An 18,654-nucleotide genomic window follows, 5' to 3' on the forward strand; every position below is an offset into this window, starting at 1 on the left:
GCCTCCTCGCCGGGGGCTGGCTCTGGGCCTGCTCCAGCTCCCGGTCCCTGACCCCGGGTCTGCCCTCCCCGGCGGGGCCCTTACCCACGGTCGCTGCCAGCCCCGTGGCGAAGGCGTTCTGGTGCAGAAGGTGCAGGAAGGAGGTCTTGCCCACGTTGGAGTCGCCCAGGAAGATGACGTGGAAGAGGTACTCGGGGTCAGCTGGAGGCCCGCTGGCCGGGGAGTCCCCCGGGGATGGGGTCAGCCCAGCCTCCCCGGAGTCGGACCCCAGGTCCTCAGGCCTGCTCCCGGCCCTTGGCTCCCTGGCCCGAGAGGGGCCTGCTTCTCTTTCCGCCAGAGCAGCTGAGACTGGGGACCCGGGTCGCGCTTCTCTCTGAGCCAGCTCAGGGACTGGTCGAGGGGGCTCTAGGGACCCTGCAGCAGCCTTGGGCGGAGGGTCCCCTGGAGGGGACAGCTGTCCAGGAGCAGGGGCTTCCACAGGAGTCTGGGGCAGGTCAGCGGGGAGAGGGGCGGGCGGAGGCTCCTGCTGGGGGGACGCGGGGTGCCCAGTTCCCAGGCCAGGAGCCTCAGCTGCCTGCGGGGAACCAGGGTCCTGCCGGCTGCGGTCCCCTGGTTTTCCAGCCTCCGCCTTGGGCTCCTCTTCCGGCCTCCGGAGAGGGGAGGCAGGCAGCCCGTCTGGCCTGAGGGCCTGGCCAGGAGCCTCTCCTAGCCCCCGGGGGTGGCCCTGCCCCAGCCCCTCTGTGGGAGACTGACCCACAGACCGCAGGCCCCAGGAGGGTTCTGTTGGCCCCTCTGGGAGGGCCACAGCCCCCTGGGGGGCAGGCTCGGCCTCCAAGGGAATGAGCACCCGGAGTGCAGCGGCCACCAGGCTCCCTGACCCCCCAGCTGGGGCTCCCGGGCTCCAGGGGAGGGGGGCCTCGGGGCTGGGTCCTGGCTCAGGGTCGGGTTCCAGGCCTCGGGGCTTCACGGGACGCTCTGGACCCAGGTCCGGCTCCTCGGGGTCGATTCCTTTCCCATCCTCGGGGCCGTCAGGCAGCCCCGGGGGGCTCCTTGTGGCCCCCTCTGGATCTGAGGATGGCTCCTGCCCAAATGGCCAAGCGGACGACTTGGAGAGGGAGATCTGCCTGACCACGCGGGGGGTCTGGGGGCCTGAGGCGTCTCTTGGGGTGGGGGGCGGGCTCCAGGAGAGCTGCAGGGCTTTGGGGGGCGGGCTGCTGAAGTTGAGGAGCTGGCTCCAGTCATCACTGTCCCCAAACAGCCCAGGCAGGGGCGGCTCCTCCGGGGAAATCGCTGGAGGGCTTGGGGCCTTCTCACGGGAACGGGGGACACTGGAAAAGACGTAGGGCAGGGAAGTCAGGTCACCCCACTCCCGCCTGCCACCCCCCATCCAGTGCATGTGCCATGATTGTCCCCTCCAGTGCCGGCTCAGGCACCCTCCCTACCTGGCTATGTCCCTCCCACTCACCAAGCCCTCATCCCCAGGCCCACGAGAAGCCTGACCTCCTCCAGCAGCACGCTAGGCCGTGTGCATGTGTGTGTGCATGTGTGTGTGCATGTGTGTGTGTGTGTGTGTGTATGCACTTGTGCCCTGCACACATGTGTCTTAATCCCATTGCGTGGCCTTGGGCACAAGTCTTTCACTTTCCTGTGCCTCAGTTTGCTCAGCTGAGAAATGGGCACGGTCACCTCAGCTCGGCAGGGTTGACGTGAGCATCAGGGAGGGAGGGTAGGTGTGTGTTGCATGCTGACCAGAGCCTTAGAGAACCAAGTCCCCCTCCCCTGTCCCCCTCCCCTGTCCCAGGGCAGCCACTTGCCTGGGTTCCTCCTCTATCTGCCAGGACACTCGGCCCCTGGCAGCATCCAGGTGTCTCCTGGTGACCTGCAACTGACCCCGCACCTCCTCCAGCTGCCCAGCCAGGTCCTGCTTGGCCGCCCAGAGCTGCCGGTTCTCTGAGTCGGCCTCCTGCCGCGTGTCACTGAGGTGATGGAGCCGGGCCTCCAGCTGCCAGGGGGAGGGGCAGAGGCACAGTCGCCCTCCAGGGTGGCCGGAAGTCTCCCCAGGCCATCGGGGACAACCCCTTGCCCGCCCCAGGACCCAAGCTCCAGGAGACCAGCTTGAAACACAGGGTGTGGGGTGGGGGGCCTCTCAATGGCCTCACCGTCTCCCTTGTCATCCACACAGGGGGACATGTGACATGCAGGGCATGGAGGAGGGGCAGGCCTGTGTCAAACAGGCACACCTGCCTGGGCTCGAGACACCCATGGCTGCTCCATCTGGGATGCTCTTGACTCAATGGCAAATCATGGGGCTCAGATGAAGAATTGTGTGACCATAGGGAGTGGAAGGTAGGACTCTCACAACGGCTTCCAGGACCCTGCAGTCTCCCCAACACCCCCTGTTATGTCTCTGCCTTCCTTTCCTGGTGCTGTCCCCTCCCTCAGTCTATCCCAGCTCACAGGTCTGCTCATCAGTCCTTGCACATTCCTACCTCAGGGCCTTTGCACTTGCCACTCCCTCTGCCTGCACTGCTCTTCCCCCAGTGACCACAAGACTCAGCGCACAACTCTTCCGGTCTGTACTCCAGTGTCATCATCTGAGGGAGTCCTCCCTCGACACCCCTCTCAACTCATTTAAAATTGCCCACCCTTCCAGCCCCCTTCCCTGCCTGAGTACCTCCTCAGCACTCACCCACCTCTCTCGTGTTCTGTCATATTATACGTGTGCATTTTGTCACCTGTCCCCTTGACTACATGGTACCTCCACAGGCAGGGGTCTGTCTCTCGTGTTCCTCAAAATCTAGAGCAGCGTCTAGCACATCATTGGTGCCCAATAAGGAACCGTGGGGTGGAGGGAAGAATGGCGGGGGGTGGGGGTGCAGGGTGCAAGATAAAATGGCCCCTTGAGGCTCAGAGATGTTAAGCACCCACAAAGGTCACTCAGCTGACGATGCAGATGAGATGAACTTCCACCTTCCACCTGGTCACCAGGCTTCTCCCACTACAAGACCTGGTGTTTGTCCAGTGCTTTCCCAGTTCAAAGCACCTTCCCATCTACTACCTCATCTGACCCAATGCGCCTTCCCAGGGGACACCCTGGACGCAGCCACCCATTTTACAGGTGGAGAGACTGAGGCCAGGAGAAGCCATTTCCTCAGGTTTGCATGGATCTTCACTGGCGGGTGCTCAGGGTCTGAACCTGTACGTCGTGATGGAGCTCAGAGCGCCACTCACTGCTGATCTCAGAACAGGGCCCGGGACACCTTTCCCAGGGGCTGGGCTTGTGGGGGAGCCCCGTTGGCCCAGTGAATCCTCAGAGTGGGGTGGAGGCTCCAGGCTGACCTGTCCAGGCAGGATCAGGGAGCACAGAGGGCAGGCCCATCGGGCTGGGTGTCAGAGTCTGGGACTCCTGGTCGGGGGGCGTCTGCGCGTCCCTGTCGCTCACCTCCCTCTGGCCCTCAGCCAGCTTCTGCACCTCCTGCTCCTTGGCCTCCAGGACCTCCTGCATCTGGGAGCTGAGGGCCAGGCCCCGGGAGTCGCTCTGTGGAGAAGACGGCTCAGCCCTGCCCTGAGACTCCCCGAGCCACCAGGCTGGGCGGCCTTCCCGACGCGTGGCCCCCGCCTGGCCCCGGACTCGAGGCCAGGAGGCCCCAGGAGTGTTCTCAGGATCCCAGGTTGCACAAAAGGAGGCGAGACCCGGAGAAGGAGCTGGCCCTGGAGACGGCAGCTCTGCGCTCCCAGTGCCCAGCCAGGGCAGGAGCTGGGCAGGGCGGCCAGGCGGTGCCCACCTCGGCCTGCAGCTGCCGCTTCTCCCTGCTGATCTGCTGCTCCATCTCCTCGTAGAGCCGGCGCACCTCGCGGTGGTGGTCGGAGTCACGCCTGGGGGGGGCAGGAGGCGGGCGCCCGGACCTCAGCACCTGGGGGCCCCTGCTGCCGGGGCAGACTGAGCCAGGGTCCAGCCTGTCCTACCACTCGCCTCACCCTTCCAGCAGTCACGGTCCCCTGTCACCCTGGGAACAGCCATCTGAGCCCTTTAACACGGTTACTCCCCTGTCACAAGGTCCCTGTGGCCTCATCCATCGTTGGTTCCACCTTCCTCGGTCAACAACCCCTGCCCCTCGCTCAGACCCTCTGGCAGGGTGACCTTGCCAGCCCTGAGTCACCGCACACGCTGCAGTCTGGGTGAGCAGCGACCCTGGAGCTGGGCTGGAGGTGACCCTGGACTGGGCTGGGATGTCCCTGGACTGGGCTGGGGGTGACCCTGCAGTTGGGCTGGGGGTGACCCTGCATCTGGGCTGGGGGTGACCCTGGACTGGGCTGGGGGTGTCCCTGGACTGGGCTGGGGGTGACCCATGGAGTTGGGCTGGGGGTGTCCCTGGACTGGGCTGGGGGTGACCCTGGACTGGGCTGGTGGTGACCCTGGACTGGGCTGGGGGTGTCCCTGGACTGGGCTGGGGGTGACCCTGGACTGGGCTGGGGTGACCCTGGACTGGGCTGGGGGTGTCCCTGGACTGGGCTGGGGTGTCCCTGGACTGGGCTGGGGTGACCCTGGACTGGGCTGGGGGTGTCCCGGCACCAGACAAACTGCCACTCTCCCCTGCAGAAGGATGGACAGTCTTCCCAGGCTGCCTGAAGCCCTGGCCCCCAGCGCAGCCCAAGGCCTGCCCTAGGAGGAGCGGGATTGGACTCCATCCAACAGAGAGCCCATGGGGACGAGCGCAGGTCCCCACTCACTCACTTCCTCAGGGTCAGCTCCAGCGCCTCCCGGTCAGCCCTGACCTCCTGCAGGCGGCCGCTCATCCTGGCCAGGAAGGCCTCCAGGTTGCCCGCCAGCTGGGGCTCCTCCTGCCGCAGCTTCCCCCACAGCTGCCAGAGCTCCGCCTGCCTGGGGAGGGGAGGCCACCAGAGATCAGGGACAAGGGGCCAGGCAGCAGGGGACCCTGCTCCTCCGTGTTCCTGGCAACAACACTCCCAGAGCCTGGGGCACCAACTCCAGCAACAGCCTTCAAGGCCTAACTCCAACGTCACCTCCTCCAGGAACCTGTCCCGGAGGCGCCCTCTCCCCTGGTCCTCGTGACTGTGTGCCAGGGCGTCCATCGGCCTCCCTCTTCTCCCACTCTGGAGCTGTGTGATCTTCTGCAAATCACACCCTCTCTGGGCCCACTTGTAAATGGGGAGGGCAATACCGCCTGGCAAGGTCACTGGAGTGAGAGACGCACCCTGAGGGCACAGCGCAGGACCTGGCACACGGGGGGCCCTCGGCAGATTCTGCTCCACGAGGATGGATAATTAAGTCGTGAAGACAGACACCAGAGGGCGGGAGCCCGGGCCAAGCTGCCAAATGGGTAAACGGCTCCCCATTCTACACCCGAGGTCCCGCCCTGCCTGTCCCTCGACACCCGGCCCCACCCTCCAAGTGCCAGATGGGAGGGATCTTGTCCTCGCAGAGCCCCGTGGATGGGGTGAGCGAACCTGAGGGAGTGGGGGGCTCCGAGGGTCCCCGAGGCACCTGGAGGGTGTGGAGGGGGTGTTTTCTCTCCGGGCAGGAGAGACGCGCTCCCAGCACTCACGGGGGGCTGACACCCCAATCTCTGGGCGGGGAAGGTGACCCCGGGCATCCTCTGCACAGGCTTCCACCCCACAGCAGCTTCCCCATTGGACAACCAGGGGACAGAGGTCAGAGGTCAGCCCCCCGTGGCCACAAGCCGGCAGGTGACCAGGCTGGATCTGTGGCTCTGTGTCCAGGACTGCCCTCGCCCCACCTCGTGGCCTTACTCAGGAAGGGCAGGGCTGGTCCCCAGCTGCCCCACGAGGGCAAGGAACGCCTCCCTCTCCTCAGCGCCCGCCTCCTCCAGCGCAGGGAAGCTGGGGGCCACGGACACCCGCGCGGGCAGCGGCCGCCTTCTGCGCAGCCGATGGGTGCTCAGGCTGGAGCCAAAGAGGGTTCCTGTGGGACAAAGGGGAGCAGGTGGGTGGGCCCTGGCCCCCACCCCGCCCCTCTCCAGCCCTTGAGGGAGGACTGTTCCTGTGCCCATCACATTCATCCAGGTCCTCATTCTGTGTGCCTCTGGCAGCCTCGGCAGTCCACCGAACAGAGGCACTGGCCATCTTACAGGTCACCTGACGCTCAGAGACACCCAAAGACCTGCTGGAATTCACCCCGCACCTCCCGGAAGCCAACAGATCGTGCGCTCTGTCGAAGGGTCTTTACTGAACACCTACTCTGTGCTGGTGTCTAAATCAGGCAAAAGCAGAGCTGACCTTCTTGCCAAGGTCGAAAAGCAAACTTGCCCCACTCTCTTCCGCTCTTAGCTTCCCAATCACCAGAACTTGAGCTGCCGCCTCCGGGGTGGCTCCAGCCAGGAATGCAAACCCCTGGCCTTCCTCTCTGCTCTCCTCCGAGCTCTGAGCCACCCCCTGGTCTGGAGCTCTGGATGGCTGTGAGGACACTGAAGGCTGAGGGACTCCGGGAGGAGGACATGGCCCCGTCCATTCCCTGGGCCAGAAGTTTTCTGCTTCCTAGAAGCGTGACCTCAGCTCTCTGAGTCCTGTTAGGCTCATCTTGAGAGGCAGGTGCTGAGGGACCCTGCCCAGTCAGGGGGACCCACCCTCTAAATGCCCTGGGGCCTAGAATTCCCTTCCCCAAAGCAGGCACTGTCACCTCCCTCAGGTGGACACCTGCCTGTGGCCTAAGTGCAGATGCGAGGATCCCCGAGGAGAGGCCTTCTGGGCCTGTGCAGGGGAGTGCCCTGAACTGCTGGGCATGGGAGGGGGCGCCCAGCCACCAGACATGCGGTTGGCACACCTCTGGGGAAGTCCCCGGGGCCCTCCCAGGTCAGACGTACTGAGTCCAGAGCCGAATTCTTCCAGGGAGAGGCGGCCCCTCTGCTCTGCGTCCACCCAGTCGAAGATCATCTGTGGCTCCTCCTGGCTGGCCAGGAAACTGAACTTGGCCTCCTGGAGGGAAGGCATGAGCTGGGCGGCTGTTCCCACAGCGAGGGGCTGCGGGTCCCCCCTCCCAAAAGAGGGGGTGCTGTCTCCAGCCCCCTCCCCATCCCCGGTTCAGAGCTCTCCCAACCCCCCACCCAGGGCTCCCAGCATCACCCCAGGCAGCTCCAGCAGGCCCCAAGCCTTTTCCCTCTCCCCCTCCAAAATCCAGTCTCCTCTGTTTTGAGTCCCAGCCCTTCAGGACCTTGATAAAGGACAGCCACTAATCCTCCCCAGACGGGTTCCTCAGTGTCTAAAAATGGTCTGAAACTGGAAAATAAGTCACAAAGGTGGATAGCACGTCCTCTCCTCAGTGTCACAGAGGAGTGAGGGCCACCCACACGTCTTCCAGACTAGGAGGTGGACCTAGTTCAAGTCGTGGGACTGACTACATGAAGTCACATGTCAACATGTAGATTTTATCCAGGAGACACATAAATAGTTTTTATCTGATGGAACAGAAAACTCCAAGATTTATGGCCTGTTGAACATTAACCAGCTTTTAAAAATCCAACTCAGCAATCTGGTTCTAATGCTTTTGTTTAATTGCCTAGCTATTTAAATGTGCTTTGAATCATTCCTGACCTTAATTAATGAGTTAAGTCTCTGATATGAAGTTCTTTGTTTTTGTTTTTTTTTTTTTGTTTTTGTTTTTTTTGGTACCAGGGATTGAACCCAGGGGTGCTTAACCACTGAGCCACATCCACAGCCCTTTTTATATTTTATTTAGAGACAGGGGCTCACTGAGTTGCTAGGGCCTCACTAAGTGGCTGAGGCTGGCTTTGAACTCGTGATCCTCCTATCTCAGCCTCCTAAACTGCTGGGATTACAGATGTGCTCCACTGTGTCCGTCTCTGATGTGCATGTTTTTATGTTTGCCTATAGGTCATGAGATTTCACCTTTTGGAAAGTTATCCTTTAATTTTCTTTAGAGGATCCCACCATCTAAGGGACTCACCTGGCAGAGCCAAGTACCCTACATTGCCAGACACCTCATGGGCTCTTGGAATCCAGGTGTTTCTTTTATTATTATTATTATTATTATTATTATTATTATTATTATTATTATTAGTTTTAGATGGACACAATATCTTTATTTTACACTTAGTGGTGCTGAGGATTGAACCCAGTGCCTTGTGCATGTTAGGCGAGCGCTCTACCACTGAGCCACAACCCCAGCAGGTGTTTCTTTTTTGAGTCTCAGAAGGAATCCAAATATAACAGAACCTTGAATCTGCCAATTCTGTTCCTCTGATTATTGGTTTCCTTTTGCTGATTTTGTGTTTTTATTTTGGGTGGCATGTTGCTGGTAAACTGTTCCCAGCTGGTAGCGGCAGTGATGGGGATGAGATTTCGTGGCCTAGTTGGGATGCATGGTGGAGACCAAGCGCCTGTCGGTGGAGAGATAACAGAAATTTGGTTTGCTCATCTTTTTGTTGTTTGTTTTTCTACTTGTGACGTCAAATTGGCTAAGAATTGCTCTGCACAGGGAAGGAGGACAGCTCTTGGAGATCTGAGATGGTGAGTTTTTGTGTCTCTGCATTTCTTTTTGACCCATGGGTGGAATTGTAGAAATGAAGCTGGACTCTGTGTGTGTGTGTGTGTGTGTGTGTGTGCGCGCACACGTGTGCGCATGTGTCTGTAATTCAGAAAAGCCTTTAACGCTTATTGAGAATCTGCAATATTTTTCTACCTGTGGGAGGAAATAATAACTTAGGGTAATATGTCTCTTGAAAGTGTTCAGCAATGATTGGTTTACAGAGACAAATATGTTTCTCAAAATAGAAAATAAAAACACTGAAATTCTAGTGTTATAAATATGCTACACTTTAAAATATGATCTTATAGAAACTGCTAACTCAAAATAAATTTTAAAGAGCTAGCCATAATTAAGGTGGATTATAGAACAAATTAAACTGATTTGTTAATTTTGGTTTAAAGAACGAAAATAATAGCTATCTGTGTTTTCTCTGCTTTATGTTAACTCTAATGCAGGTGTCCATTCTGTATTTTAGAAGATCTTGATTTGCTTTTTGTGAGAAAGCTAATTAATCTGAATGGCTTTCACTTCATTTTATTACTGATGAAATAAGCCAACATCATCCTTAACCCTGTGCTGTTGTTATTGTGTAAGGTTATAAAAATGTAAATAAATAAATCCATTATTCTAACAAATACATTTTATGTAAATAGTATTAATTTTATAGTGTATCCTCTTCCCCACCCCACCACCCCCGGGTACTGGGGATTGAACACCCAGCCTATAGTGTCTCATCTTCAACACAATTTCCAAAATACTCAGGTAACTTTAAGAGCCTGAATTTATATTCAATTACATTAACAAATAATTTTTGGCTACTTATATAATTTCTTTTAAAATATATTTTTAGTTGTAGATGGGCATAATACCTTTATTTATTTATTTTTTAAAATGTGGTGCTGAGGATCGAACCCAGTGCCTCACACATGCTAGGCAAGTGCTATACCACTGAACTACAGCCTCAGCCCCTACTTATATAATTTCACAGAAAAATTTAATACTGAGCTTACTGAACTACATTTGTTGATTGCTAAGCATAACTGTAACTTGATATCCTTTCCTGCCTGTTTTCGCACGTGCTAGAAGGTCTCCATATCTTGGGTCATGTTAATGAGTGAAAAAACTGTGTGAGGGACGGCAGAGACTCAGACGTTTGCATGTTCATACCCACAGTACCAGTACCCACAACAGCCTCACACAGGAAGCAACCCAAATGCCCATCAGTAGATAATGTGGTATCCATGTACAATGGAATAGCACCCAGCTTTAAGAAGGTAGAGAATTTGGAACACACGAGCTTCCACCTGAGTGAGCAGTAAGGACACTATGCTAAGTGAAATGAGCCAGTCACAAAGGGACTAATACTGCAGGATCCCACTGAAGTATCTAGAGTGCTCAAATTCACACAGACAGAAAGGAGAATAAGGGCCAAGTGTGGTGGCACACAGCTATAATTCCAGTGGCTCAGGAGGCTGAGGCAAGAGGATTTCTAGTCCAAAGCCAGCCTCAGCAACTTAGCCAGGCCCTAAGCAACTCAGTGAGACCCTGTCTCAAAATAAAATATAAAAAGGATTGGGGGTGTGGCTCAGAGGTTAAGCACCCCTGAGTTCAATTCCCAGTACAAAGAAGAAGGAGGAGGAGGAAGAGGAGGAGGAAAGAAAGAAAGGAGAATAAGGCCACCGAGGGGTGGGGAGAGGCGGGCAGGAGAGCTGTTGCTTCATGAGGACAGTTTCAGTTTGGGAAGATGAAAGAAAGTTCTGGAGATGGACGGTGCAGAAGGGTTGTGCAACAGTGTGAATCACTTAATACCCCTGAGCTACACACTTGGAAATGACTAAAATGGTAAGTTTTATGTTATGTCCACCTTATCACAATTTTTAAAAAAGTATAACAACTACGTGCGGCTGTAGAAAGCTGTGTTAGGTGTCTTGGAGAGCTTTGCTAGACGGATACAAGGGGTTGTGTTGGATAATTCTTGATGATTTACCCTCAGTTCTTTCTAAGAAACAGAGGTTAATTACATTGATTAAAAGCATTAATCCCTCTGGATGCTTAAGACACTACTAAGAGCAATAGTGACAGAAACACAGTCGTGTCTATAAGGAAAATGGAATGTGGTTTTGCTTTCCAAGGGATCAGGCAAGAGGTTTTGGCTGAAAGTGCCTAGTTATTCCAGAACATGGAATAACTTTTTATCCTTTTGCATAAAGGGATAAAAAGACTGGGTGAGGATGTGGCTCAAGTGGTAGCGCGCTCGCCTGGCATGTGTGCGGCCCGGGTTCGATCCCTAGCACCACATACAAACAAAGATGTTGTGTCTGCCGAAAACTAAATAAATAAATATTGAAATTTAAAAAAAAAAAAAAAGGATAAAAAGACAAAACATGAATAGATAGAGAAGGTTTGCTGAAAGCAGTTTTATTTGCCCTAATTTATAATGCCTGGAAATCAACTATGAAATGTATTAACATTTTGCCAAATTGGTTTCATTAGGATGGGTTTGAAAACCATAATAAACAAAAACTCATGGAACATTAATGGCCATGATATTCTACTAATGCAAAACCAGAATTTGGCTCCATCTCTATTAAAATGCTAAATTGGTCTCAGAGTTCTCAGCAAGGGCTCAAAATGGGTGACTATGCTAGGCATGGTGACCTGTGCCTGTAATTTCAGCAGCTTGGAAGGCTTAAGCAAGAGAATTGAGGGTTCAAAGCCAGACTCAGCAACTTAGTGAGGTCCTGAGCAACTTAGTGAGACTCTGTCTCAAAGTAAAAAAATAAAAATGGCTAGCAATATGGCTCAGTAGTTAAGTGCCCCTTAGTTAAATCTCTAGTACCAAAAAAAAAAAAAAAAAAAGAAAAAGAAAAAGAAAAAAAGGCGGAGTGGTGGTGGTGACGATTTTTCTCTGTGTAAGCTACATAGGTAACAGATTCTATCTCGCCACAATAATTTCTGGTTTGTTTTTTCTATACCATATCCTAATTTTTTAAAGAACAAGCAAAGTCACCTCCCTTATGAAAGAGCTCATTTTTCTTGTAATCACATTACCTTCTCCCATGTTTATTTCAAAATATTTTATTCTACTATTACTTTAAGTTAGGTGACCAACGGCTATTTCTGGGTCTCAGGATCCTATCTTAATCTAGGGCTCAGGTGTTCTCTGCCAGCTCTTTTAATGTTGCTTCCCCTAATGGAGGGGGGGAAATAAAATAAAATATTGAGGTTATCTTTCTCTGTATTTCCTAAATACTTCAATACATATTATAAGGAGCATCATGGGAACACCTGCTAAATCAGAATCGACATCCCTCCCGTCCCAGGCTAAATTTACTCGGGCAAAATGCTATTAAGATAAATATCTCAGCCATGTCCTGCTCTGTGGGGGAGACCCTGGAGATTTCTCAAAGCCTCTGCTACCCACGATATGTTCTTGTCTTCAGGGGGAGGCACTGATCAAACCCTTATGAAATAACTCCGCGTGTCCCCTGGCAGGGTGTTCGGCTCTCCTCCGCTCGGGTCTTGTTAGCTCCTCTACTGAATTGCCACAGCCTTTTTGTCTGTACTAGACAGGTCTCTGCTTTCCTCGGATTGCCTGAAGGCTGAAGCTATGATCTGCAGGTCACAGCTTTTGTCTTCAACCAGGAAAAAGTCAAAGACTAAAGAAAAAGGACTGTCCCAGAGCTATTGATGCTTCACTTGGATACCGGCTTCTGGGCTGACATTGGATGACCTTCACGTGGATCTGATGGCCTGAGGATTTGCAGGGCTCTTGAGTCCAAATGCAGACAGCTTATCCAAGATCCAGCAGCACCCAAATTAATGGCATGGCTCTGAATGAACAGCTGCAGGGAATCTGGTGGTGGTTATTATTGGTTGGGAAGATGGCTGATCACTATTTTTATTATTATTCTGCTTTAATAGACCTGGGAGGAAGTTCTTTCTCTTTCTTCTTGAGCTGTTTCTAATCCTCAGTTTGGTACATCAGACATTTGTAAACGGAAATGAAACATTTTATTTTATTTTTTTTTAAATAAGCACTCTACTGACTAAGCTATATTCTCAGCCCTGATCTGAAATCTTTTTCTTTTTTTAAAATTTTTTAGTTCTCGGCGGACACAACATCTTTCTTTGTATGTGATGCTGAGGATCGAACCTGGGCTGCACGCATGCCAGGTGAGAGTGCTACTGCTTGAGCCACATCCCCAGCCCTTGAAATGAAACATTTTAAACGGTATCTGAATCTCACTGCCCCCTCACGATTTAGAAACCAATGCTTTCACAGAAGCTCCTTACTTTCCAAAGCAATATGGTTATATGTGCAGGTTCAAAAGAATCTGGCCACTTTTTTACAAGGATATAATTGGACAAAACAATTGTGAGCCAGGTGTGATGGTGCACACCTGTAATCCCAGCTACTTGAGGCTAAGGCAGGAAGATTACAAGTTTAAGGTCAGCTTGGGTGAATTAGTGACATGCTGTCTCAAAACAAAAAATAAAACAGGGATTAGAGATGATTCCAGTGGTAGAACGCTCCTGGATTCAATTCCAAGTACCACCAGAAAAAGGGAAAAAAACAAAACAAAACAAAAAGAAAACGTATTGTGTAATCAAGGCCCTACCTGGGGTGTCACTTTATAAAATGACCCTCATTTAATCAGGTGTGAGCAAAGACCTCTCAGGAAGCTGTTTTGGAACCAAATGATAAGGAAGGTCACTTCCTGGCAGAAAAATTGGGGACTTTGACAAGAAAGGAAGCCACTTAAATCTATAGGTGCCATCTGCTGGAGAGAGTGTCTTGGGCTTGATTTCCTACCTTAGGATCCAAGTAAGATGACAACCCTCCCCAGGTGCCCCAGGACTTTCCCAGTTTTAGCAAGAAAATCCCATATTCCAGGCACCCTCAAAGTCCTTGGAAAACTGGGACAGCTTGTCACTTAGAAGGGCAAATTACAGAGGTTTTTAACATCCAACCTACGATTTCATATCAAAACTTCTGAACAGAAGCTAAAATGGGCCTAATACTACCAAGTCTTGATTTTGCCAAAAATTTAATTTAATTTATCCTCTTGTTGCACCTGTGCAAATAATAAGACCAAACCCAATCAAATCTTTCTCACATCAAGAAAAAATTAGGATATTATTTTCAATCAGAAAAATTATCTGAAACTTGGAAATAAGACAAAAAGGTAGGAGCTGGGGTTGTGGTTCAGGGGCAGAGCACTTGCTTAGCACATGTGAGGCACTGAGTTTAATCCCCAGCACCACATAAAATAAATAAATAAACTTAAAAAAAAAAAAAAAGACAAAAGGTAGAAAGCACATCTTTTCCATATTACATAGAGGCGAAGACTACATGCATTGTCTAAACCAAAGAAGGGATTTAGATCATTGTATTATTTATCTATAATTAAAAGTCCCTGATAGGGCTGGGGCTGTAGCTCAGTGGTAGAGCATTTGCCTTGAATGCGTAAGGCACTAGGTTTGATCCTCAGCACCACATAAAAATAAATAAAATAAAGATATTGTGTCCATCTACAACTAAATATATATATACATCTCTCCGACTAAAGTTACTTGCCACCTGGAAGATTTTTATCCAAGGAAAACAAAAACAATTTTTATCCAATAGAACTAAAACCCCAAAGATTTATGTCCTGTTAGACATGAGCTATGTTTCACACTGAACCCAGCAATCTTAAACACTTTTCTGTCAAATTGCCTATAAATATCCTATGGCTCAAGGGCTCTTTGAATGAGTCAAAACATCTTTCTGTTTCCCTCATTAATTAATAATGATAAAAGTAAATTAGACAAGACCTTTGATAAGTATTGATTTCATATTTACTCAAGTCATTTTTTTTTGTTTTTACCTTTTTGAAAATTACATTTCAATATTTACACCTTATTGTGGCCTTGAAGGTCAGTTCTGATGGGGAAAGGACAAAAGTACCAGCATGGAAGAGCAGGCCCCTTGAGACTCTAGCAACCCATAACAGGCCCTTTTGCAATGAATGAGGAGAAAGCAAACTAAAATCAGTCAATCTCGGTCTGGGCCGTGGCCCAAGACTCCTTACTGGAACACACAACCATGGCTGATCTTATATTAAAGCTTATAGTCATCAGCAGGAGCAGTGGTGCCTGTCATCCCAGCAGCTTGGGAGGCTGAGGTGGGAGGATCACGAGTTCAAAGCCAGCCCCAACACCAAGGTGAGGCTCTGAGCCACTTAGCAAGACCCTGTCTCAAAATATAAAAAAGGGCTGGGGCCAGGTGGCGAACAAGTCTCCGGCATCATGTCTGGTTTGTCTGGCCCTGTAGCCCAGCGTGGCCCTGCCTGTTCCTACTCGGACCCAGCTGGGTCCTCGCCATCTCTTTCCATCTGCCCGTTAACTCCTGCAAGTGTCTCCACGAGGAGATCCACAAGAACCTGTCATGACGGGCGCCTACGAGACTGCGGACCAGTCTGGGGGGTGCTGGCGGCCTGCGCACCCACCTCAAGATCACAGATTCTGCTGGACATATTTTATACTCCAAGAAAGATGCATCCAAGGGGAAGTTGGCTTTTACCACTGAAGATCATGACATGTTTGAAGTATGTTTTGAGAGCAACAGGACAGGGCGGATCCCTGACCAACTCCTGATCCTAGACATGAAGCATGGAGTGGAGGCTAAAAATTATAAAGAGATGGCAAAAGTCGAGAAGCTCAGACCATTAGAGGTGGAGCTAAGACGCCTAGAAGAACTTTCGGGATCTATTGTTAATGATTCTGCCTACATGAAGAAGCCAGAGGAGGAAATGTGTGATACCAATGAGTCACCAAACACTGAGTCCTGTACTTCAGCATCTTTTCACTGTCCTGCCTTATTGGACTAGCACCTGGCAGGTCTTCTGCCTTCATTGCTTCTTCAAGGCCAAGAAGTTAACTGAGTCATGAGACCAAATCTCCTCCTCCCTAGTGAATCTCAGCCAGCAGAGCAGGGCTGGGACGCGCCTGGCCTCAGGCATCCTACTAACAGCACCATGAAGGCACGCTGAAGCTTTCTTGCCAGAACTGATTTTTTTGGGGGAGGACTTGGGGTACTACCTACACTCAACAAGTCAACAAGGGGCTTCTTTTTAACTCGGGAGGATTTGGACTGGTTTTGCAACAATAGGACTATTCTTAGAGTCACCCATGACGAAAAACAGGGGTTACCTGCATAATGCCAAAGTCAGCCTTTGTCCTGGGTTTCCTCACATGATCTACCTGAACCACGTTTGCTTTCCTTCTCCCGCTTGCTCAGCAGCTTGGGCTTTCCCTCTAGTTCTTTCACCAAGATTTGTATGACCAGGTCGAACTTGTTTCATACTCATTGTCCTCTTTGGGTTTCCTTCTAAAAACATCCTGGCCCTTAGCTGAAATGTTTACAGAGCTTCTGGTGATAGCCTTTCATAATTTTATGTCTCTTATAAAGGATCGTGAATGTGATACCTTATAAAAGTAAGCTCAGAACTGTAGATAACTTCTTTAAAAAAATTTCATTTTAGATAATTAAAATACTTGTGCTCAAAAAAAATTAAATAAATAAATAAATAAATAAGGGCTGGGGATGTGGTTCCCTGGTTCAGTGCCCCCCGGGTTCAATCCCTGGTACCTGATAATGATGATGATGATAATAATAATAACAATAACATTGTGAAAGACCCTAGCCCAGTTAGCCTAGTTACCTAAGGCCAAGATATGAAACCAAGATACCAGGCAGGCCATAAACAGGTTCAGGCACCAGGCATGCTCTCCGGACAACCGGTTGAAGAACAGAGCACCTGCATCCTGAGGCATAAATGAATAAACCGGAACAGATAAGCAGGAACAGAAAGAATAGAATGCAGACCTGTGGTTTTTGGAATGCAGACCTGTACCCCCTAGGTGGCCTATATGCTAGATTTAAACAAACCAATAAGAAACCTGTTGCTTCCCGCGCCCGCGAAACCTGTCCCAAACCCTATAAAAATCTCTGTATCCCCAAGCCCGGTGTGCCAGTTCACCAAAGCTCCGGCTGAGGTTCTGCTGGACACCCGCAGGCGCCTGTGTCCCAATAAACCAACCTCTTGCTTTTGCAGCCAGTGTTTCGTGTGATTCTCCTTGGACAGGGATACGGGGGTCTTTCATTGGACGGGGGTCTTTCAATTGTATAGTCATCAATCTGGTTTGATTTCCAGGGTTCTGACTGCTCCCCAAGGAAAACCTTTGCTGCATAAACGGCCTGAAATTATACCATTGGCAAATTTCTCCTCTGGTTTAAAATCCTCTCCTTTGTTAAAATGCAAATGCTCCTGGAAGCGGGCGCCCCAGGAAGCCTTATCAGTCCTTTCCACGTGGGTTTAAACAAAGCCCTAGTCTTTGCTGAGCTGCTGGGACAGCAGAAGAGGGACTCAGGAGTTAGGGTGGGGGCCTTGAGCTCACCGCCAGGTCCTCGCGGGTGACAAACCCCCTCTCCTGGGCTCCACAGTCCTGGAAGAAGGCCTGCAGTTCCGCATCTGCCTGGGCGGACCAGGCCTCTGGCTCTGGGGCTACCGGGGCATCTTGGCCATCAGCTGGCTCTCTGGTCTGCCGCCGCCTACTGGAGCCCAGCCTCCGGCCTTTCCGAGGTATTCTCTGTCCGTTTTCCATGGCGCCTGGGACCTGGGGACCGAGGAGAATTAAGTGGGCACTGGGCTGTGAAGAAAATCAAAACCCTGTCGGGTCTCCCCATCACCCCTGCAAGAAACTCCACCATCGCCAATGAGCCCCGCCTGATCCGTCCCTGGCTGGGCCCTCTGTCCTTGTCCCCCATCGTCCCTACCTCTTGCTCAGGGCCTGGCCTGCACTGCATTTCCCCAGCTCTCCACAGGTCCCATGTCCTGAACTCTTCTTTGGCCACCCTATAAAATGGCCCCAGGCAGTTGTCCCAGGAGAAGATCACCTAGTGTCTTCCCAGACTTGCTGTCAAAGGACCAGTTCTCTCTCCTGCTGCTCTGCCAGCTCATCTGCACACCCCGGCAGCATCCAAATGACTGCTCTGGCCTTCTCCCTCCCTCAGCCTCGCCTCTCCAGCTCTCTTCTCCTCCTTTGACACAGACATTGTTAACCCAGGTAGCCAAGCGTGCCCCCTGACACGCACCCCTCTTCCTTCCCTCCTCACCCCTCGTGATCCCTGGGGACCCTAAGGAAAAACTGGTGGCTCCAGGAATGTCAGATTCCCCCACTCCCAGCTCCCTTTGACCCAAGCCTCTCTGGACTCTCTCACCCCTGGTCTAGCTCCTACCCTCCCTTCCTCAGGAAGCCCTCCCTACAGTCACCCTCGTGCTTCAGTGTCCCCTTATCTGTGACCTGCTATGGTTTGATTGGGTCCCCAAAAGTTCATGTGTTGGAAACCCAACACCCAGTGTGGCAGTGCCGGGAGGTGGAGCCCCACGGGAGGTGCTCGGGTCCTAGGGCTCCATCCTTCAGGATGGGTTCAGGCTGTCATTGCAGGAGCAGGTCTGTTACTGCAGGAGTGGGTGCCTTGGTAAAGGAGGAGTTCAGGCCCCTCTGGCTCCCTCTTGCCCTTCTGCCTTCCACCATGGGATGATGCAGCAAGAAAGCTCTCCTCAAATGCCAGGGCCTTGATCTCCTCAAACAGACGTGCTTCATACATTACTCCATCTATGCTATTCTGGAAGACAGTCCTCTGCTGCCTGGGATCCCCTGGTAGGGACGTCTCTGTGCATCTCAGTCGACACCCATCCTAGAACCTTAGTGCATAGTAGGTGCTCAGACATGAATTGTCAAATTCCTTCCCTGGGGCCCCTTCATCTGTTGCTAAAGGCCTGAGTTCAGTCAGTTGACAAGAATTTTGAAAGATAAACGTTCTCCAGTTGAGGACCCCAGGGTAGGGACCAGGGACGCTGGGCCTGCCCCCAGGGCATGAGTCTAGAGCATCCGGAGCTGTCGAGAATGGGAAGACCCTGATGGGCACTCAGGGTGGCTTCTGCAGGGAGTGGGACGTGAGCAAGTTCTCAAGGAGGCAGGTGGGATTTGGAGGTGGCAGAACCTGTCTGCGCTGTGGAGGGAGGAGCCTGTTATGACCTGGGTCTGGGACATCCTCCAAAGCTCGAGTGTCAAAGGCG

The 18,654-nt window shown here is 52.1% G+C and overlaps 1 protein-coding gene, 1 long non-coding RNA gene and 1 pseudogene across 3 annotated transcripts in view; 2 read left to right on the top strand and 1 right to left on the bottom strand.

The window, feature by feature from the left end:
• Rab44 (RAB44, member RAS oncogene family) overlaps positions 1-18,654 on the bottom strand; it is a 31,782-nt gene that overhangs the window by 9,400 nt on the left and 3,728 nt on the right. The window contains exons 2-9 of the mRNA XM_021721780.3: positions 16,970-17,188; positions 6,843-6,954; positions 5,773-5,944; positions 4,736-4,882; positions 3,786-3,876; positions 3,443-3,538; positions 1,815-2,002; positions 85-1,328 (exon numbers count right to left, since the gene is read on the bottom strand). Of these exons, the coding sequence (XP_021577455.2) occupies positions 85-1,328; positions 1,815-2,002; positions 3,443-3,538; positions 3,786-3,876; positions 4,736-4,882; positions 5,773-5,944; positions 6,843-6,954; positions 16,970-17,176 (2,257 nt within the window). The 5' untranslated portion in view covers positions 17,177-17,188. The remainder of the gene's footprint in view (positions 1-84; positions 1,329-1,814; positions 2,003-3,442; positions 3,539-3,785; positions 3,877-4,735; positions 4,883-5,772; positions 5,945-6,842; positions 6,955-16,969; positions 17,189-18,654) is intronic.
• On the top strand, positions 1,965-9,161 carry LOC144366234 (uncharacterized). Of its 2 annotated transcripts, XR_013425217.1 has the most exons (4): positions 1,965-4,179; positions 4,601-5,342; positions 5,627-8,505; positions 8,980-9,161. It is a non-coding gene; the product is annotated as an uncharacterized LOC144366234 (long non-coding RNA). The 2 variants fall into 2 exon arrangements; XR_013425216.1 differs by lacking the exon at positions 8,980-9,161 and having other exon boundaries at positions 5,627-8,973.
• On the top strand, positions 13,987-16,625 carry LOC101963008 (transmembrane emp24 domain-containing protein 10 pseudogene; annotated as a pseudogene).

The sequence above is a fragment of the Ictidomys tridecemlineatus genome, chromosome 8 (assembly GCF_052094955.1).
Source record: "Ictidomys tridecemlineatus isolate mIctTri1 chromosome 8, mIctTri1.hap1, whole genome shotgun sequence".
In the NCBI taxonomy this organism is placed as follows: Eukaryota; Metazoa; Chordata; class Mammalia; order Rodentia; family Sciuridae; genus Ictidomys; species Ictidomys tridecemlineatus.